This window comes from Oryza glaberrima, chromosome 1 (assembly GCF_000147395.1).
Source record: "Oryza glaberrima chromosome 1, OglaRS2, whole genome shotgun sequence".
In the NCBI taxonomy this organism is placed as follows: Eukaryota; Viridiplantae; Streptophyta; class Magnoliopsida; order Poales; family Poaceae; genus Oryza; species Oryza glaberrima.
In genome coordinates this window covers 18701043-18705732 of record NC_068326.1, presented here as the reverse complement: position 1 = coordinate 18705732, position 4690 = coordinate 18701043, and the positions used below count along the sequence as shown (strand labels likewise).

General features: G+C 43.0%; 1 protein-coding gene across 1 annotated transcript; it reads left to right on the top strand.

The window, feature by feature from the left end:
- Nucleotides 1-519: 519 nt before the first annotated feature.
- On the top strand, nt 520-4373 carry LOC127760257 (uncharacterized). Its single transcript, XM_052284483.1, has 5 exons — nt 520-931; nt 1640-2674; nt 2801-3026; nt 3686-3828; nt 3911-4373. Exons 1-5 carry the CDS (start codon nt 605-607, stop codon nt 4214-4216), a joined length of 2037 nt encoding a protein of 678 aa, XP_052140443.1. The 5' UTR covers nt 520-604; the 3' UTR covers nt 4217-4373.
- The last annotated feature ends 317 nt before the right edge of the window (nt 4374-4690 follow it).

Genomic DNA, 4690 nt, shown 5'->3' with positions numbered 1-4690 from the left:
GTTCTCAAATTTGTTCTTTCAAAATAAAATGAGTTTTAGAAAGCATGTGGGGAAGTTCAAAGAGCAAGAAATTACGAAAACAGTTAAATTAAATGGAACCAAGCCAGATCATCCGCCAGGCTAGCTTTAATTTATGATGCTTGGAGGCCGCACATCATTTTAAACCTATTAAGAGGTCAGCGTCATGTATAGTGACGCTGAGCTCTTTTTACCTAGCTAATTTGTGCCACCTTAGATATGTTCTTAACATCAACTAGGGTGGCGCTGACGCTTAGGTTACAGTTTACTTTTGAGATTTGTTTTTGATACGGTTTATTATTAAAATAAGTTTTATAGGAAAATCAATTTATCAAAACCACAGTTTTTTTTCTAATACTATATGAGATACATCGTACATTCTAACTCTATAAATATAGGTTAGATGTAACTTGTACATCCGAAGGTGTACATCTAAGATCTAATATGTCAAACGATACGTAAAACAAAAAATAGTCACAAAACACAGGGACCATACTGCAAATCCTACTCCTCTCCCACCAAGAACCAAGAAACGACACCACCAATCCCTAGCAGCAGCAGCAGCGGCGGCGGCGGGGGATCCAGCATGGAGCCAGCCCGACGATCCACCGCCGCGTCGGACGGCGGCGGCGGCTCGTCGGCGGCCGGATCGGACGGCGAGGACGACAGGTACCTCAGCGCCAGCTCCGCGCTCGGCACGCCCAGCTCCCTCGCCACCCTCCTCCCCTCCTCCGACCTCTGGGATCACCAGATGGACCTCCTCCTCCTCGACGACCCCGTCGCCGGCTTCCCCAAGGCCCACCAGCTGACCCGCCTCCATCCGCCGCCGGAGCCGCCGCGGCCCGATCCTCCCGCCCCCGCCGCGGCCGGCGACGCCGTTCTCCCGCGGCCGCCGGAGCCGGATCCCACCCAGGTCAGTTCTTCTCACGTGTCTCTTGACATCCAAGAACTTGTTTCTGTGTAGTAGGTGACTTACTAGGAGGTTAATCTGCACGATTTTAACGGTCAATTTGTACTTGTCGGATGCAATTAAGCTTTAGGTGGGACGGATGACTAGCAGCAGTGGCTTATATGCAGTTAGTATGTATGCTTCGAATGTTTGATCTCTTAGTTTGTTTTTTTTTTGTTCATGTAAAATGCATTGGGCGACTTGGGCAAGGTTTCTTGGCAAGAAACGGAACATATATACTGCAAGCAGTGCAGAATTGCATTGGCGGTAGCTTCCGTGCTTCGTGGATATCTTTCATCTTTGCTCGTGGAGTCATTTAACCTTTAGGCATCAAAATCATAGTACCCATCTGTTTCTCATCTCAACTACGCTTCAGTTTCTTTTAACTTCGAATTTACTGAGATAACACATCGAAATAGCCTGTCTGTTAAAGTAGATGGCCTACTAGTTCTACTTGTACAAATCGAAAACCTTTCACGTAGTGGTGAAAGCATTAATCAATACGAATTATACCATCTTTTGAAGATTTCTTCCAGTTGACAGTTGACCTGTACATAAAGGAGATAAAGATTGTTGTTGCTCCATTGCCTGATCAAATTGATGTATTTAATCTAGCACCAACCAGCAGTTTTCTGTCACATTCTTGAATTGACATGTATACTCCCAATCTAGGTGGACAACCTTGATGACAATCATTTATTTGATGATATGGTTCAAGAGATGGAACATATTCTTCTCAATTCAGGGGAGCCCCATGAAAGTGCATCTTTTACAGATTATCGCGTAAATAATTCTTCCCAAGCTAATCATTTCAGAGATGGAAGCACCACTGCCTCTACTTCTGGTACAGATGATGCTTATGTATATCCCCTTCCTCACCATCCTTCAAAAATTGATTGGGTGGAGGTTGTGGGAGCAAAGCAAAGAACAGGAGATGTTTCTTTTGGTGAGCGAATGGTTGGGGTCAGAGAATATACTGTTTATTTGTTAAAAGTCAAGAGCGGAGAAGATGACTGGGAAATTGAGAGGCGGTACCGTGAATTTTATGCTCTATACCAACAACTCAAGCTCTTGTTTGCTGAGAAAGGTTTCAGTCTGCCTCCTGCATGGAGAAACGTTGAAAAAGAATCAAGTAAATTATTTGGGAATGCATCCCCAGACATCGTCAATGAGAGAAGTAGTCTAATTCAAGACTGTTTGTGTTCTTTGCTTGTCTCTAGTTATCCATTTGGAACACCCACTCCTCTGGTTAGTTTTTTGTCACCAGGGAGTCCTGCTTATGAGTATAGCTTGTTAAAAACTCTTATCCCAAGATCTTTGCAAAGGCTAAGCAGTGATTCACATTCCAAAGGCTCAAGCTGCAATGGAACTTCACACAAAGATTCTGCCTCAATGGGCAAGACTATATCACTTGTTGTGGAGGATAGGCCTCGGAAGTCCACTAGACAGTTGTTGGAGTTACAACACTACAATTGTGCTGGATGCCATAGGCATTTGGATGCTGGGCGAACAATGCTGCAAGAAATTGTCCAAACAATCGGATGGAACAAGCCTCGGTTTTGTGCTTACACTGGCCAATTGTTTTGTGCTTCTTGTCACACAAATGATACTGCAGTTCTGCCAGCAAAAGTGCTACACCACTGGGATTTCTCTTTATATCCAATTTCCCAGTTAGCAAAAGCATATTTGGATTCCATCTATGACCAGGTAATGATATATTAACTGCATAAGTTTCTTTATGTACACGGTTTTCTTGGATTGCAACATAAAATAGAGTTTTGACACTCATATTTCACACTGCAACCTTATAGTAATTGGTTATTCATTTTTCAGCCTATGCTCTGTGTAAGTGCTGTCAATCCTTTCCTCTTTGCAAAGGTGCCAGCTCTGCTTAATATTATGAGTATTCGGAAGAAAATAGCAGCTATGCTTCCATGTGTCCAATGTCCTTTCCGGAATTCCATATTTAGAGGACTAGGAGCTCGAAGATACCTTCTTGATGGGAATGACTTCTTTGCGCTCCGTGACCTTGTTGATCTTTCGAAAGGGGCTTTTGCAGGTACGCTCATTTAGGAATTTGTGCATGTTTTATAAATACATTATCAATGATCATAGTGTCAAATGCTCTTGCTGTTGTACAATTTTCTGTTAACGCTAATTGAAATGCATCAGCTTGTGTTTCCAATCTTCTGTTCTTTGCATGCTAGGCATCTAAATCCCATTAATATCTGCTTTTAAATTACAAACATGTCTGATGACCAAAGCATATTTGGAAAAGTATGTCCCTTCATGTTTATTGCAGAACAAATAGATTCCTTCATGTTTTTTTATCTATGGAACACTAGTAGCGATGATACTGCACCACTATTAAGTGGAAACTGCAGTCTATTTTGAATCATCAAAGTGAGGAGACTGCTGTATCTGCTTTTCTCTTCCACATCTGCTTTCACAAACATGCATGTATTTCCTCTCTAGGAATAAAAAAAAAAGAGAGAATCTATTCTATAACAAAGGATAGTGAATGCTCATGCTTCAGCTCCCACCAAAACATGCCTGCAGTTTCATTAGGATTCTACATGTCCTTTTTTCCCATTTGCTGGCCCTGTGTTTATTGTTCAGGAATGAGTAGTGTCTTGTGACTGAAAAAGATGTACTGAAATTATAAGCCATTAAATGAGGATTTGAGCAGCTGATACAAGTTTTCTCTGCTTGAAACAGCGCTTCCCGTTAAGGTGCAAACAATATCAAATCGGATACTTGTACACATCACAGAACAATGCCTTGTGTGCTACGACTCTGGTGTTCCTTGTGCTGCTCGGCAAGCTTGTGATGATCCGCTAGCACTCATATTTCCGTTTCAGGTGCGCTGCCAAGTCTTTGTTTTCTAATTTCTATGCATCTTTATCTTCGTCACTGAGGATATTAATTTTATGGTAATTGCAGGAGGATGAAGCTACAAAGTGTGGTTCGTGTGGATCAATCTTCCATAAACAATGCTTCAGGAAAATAAGCATATGTCCTTGCGGTAAGGGTGCTGCCAGCAAAGGCAGGAAAATCGTTGCGCTTGAACAAGCTGTGCGTGACGATGCAAGCAGACCATCAACTCAGTTGATCCAACCCCCATCGTTCTCCTCATCATCTGGTTTTTTCTCCGATATCATCTCAAAGGCTAGGCCAGATAAACTTTGGAAACCAAGAAATAGCAGCCCTGTAATTCTTATGGGTTCTTTGCCAGATACGTCTACATGAGCTCAGTTGTATGTTCATGTTCCATTTATATTGTTGTGTTTTTCGCCACATAAAGTGTGTGCCTTTGAGATTGTAAGAGATGCCGTGGAGCATTTTTAATTCATATTGTTTTGTACGTAATAAAATGTAGCATTTTTGTGCGTTTGTTTGCATCAAACGCTTCAAAGGATTCAGTGCTTTTTTTAATCTAGAGAATTACTTAACGCAACCTTCAACTTTACACTAGGACCCAGGAAAGTGACTCGGAGGCGACGTGCAGGTGGTAAACTGCGGCGGCGCAATTCAAAAGGCGACGACGACGATGACGCAGTGATCTCCCCTCTGACGGTCACCCTATCACCGGTTAGTTTTTCTCTTCCATTCCCTCTCCTCTCCTGTGTGGCCGCACCCTAGGGTTTTCTTGGGCTGTCTCCTGTGCTTGCGGCGACGGCAATGGTGGGCGTCGGTGCACGAATCCATGGCGTGGCAGCCGTG

Bases quoted from the DNA above. Each gene is read 5' to 3' on its own strand.
- LOC127760257 (XM_052284483.1), top strand. From the start codon at position 605: ATGGAGCCAGCCCGACGATCCACCGCCGCGTCGGACGGCGGCGGCGGC. The intron at 932-1,639 runs GTCAGTTCTTCT...CTCCCAATCTAG, and splicing joins CGGAGCCGGATCCCACCCAG to GTGGACAACCTTGATGACAA. The intron at 2,675-2,800 runs GTAATGATATAT...TTCATTTTTCAG, and splicing joins TGGATTCCATCTATGACCAG to CCTATGCTCTGTGTAAGTGC.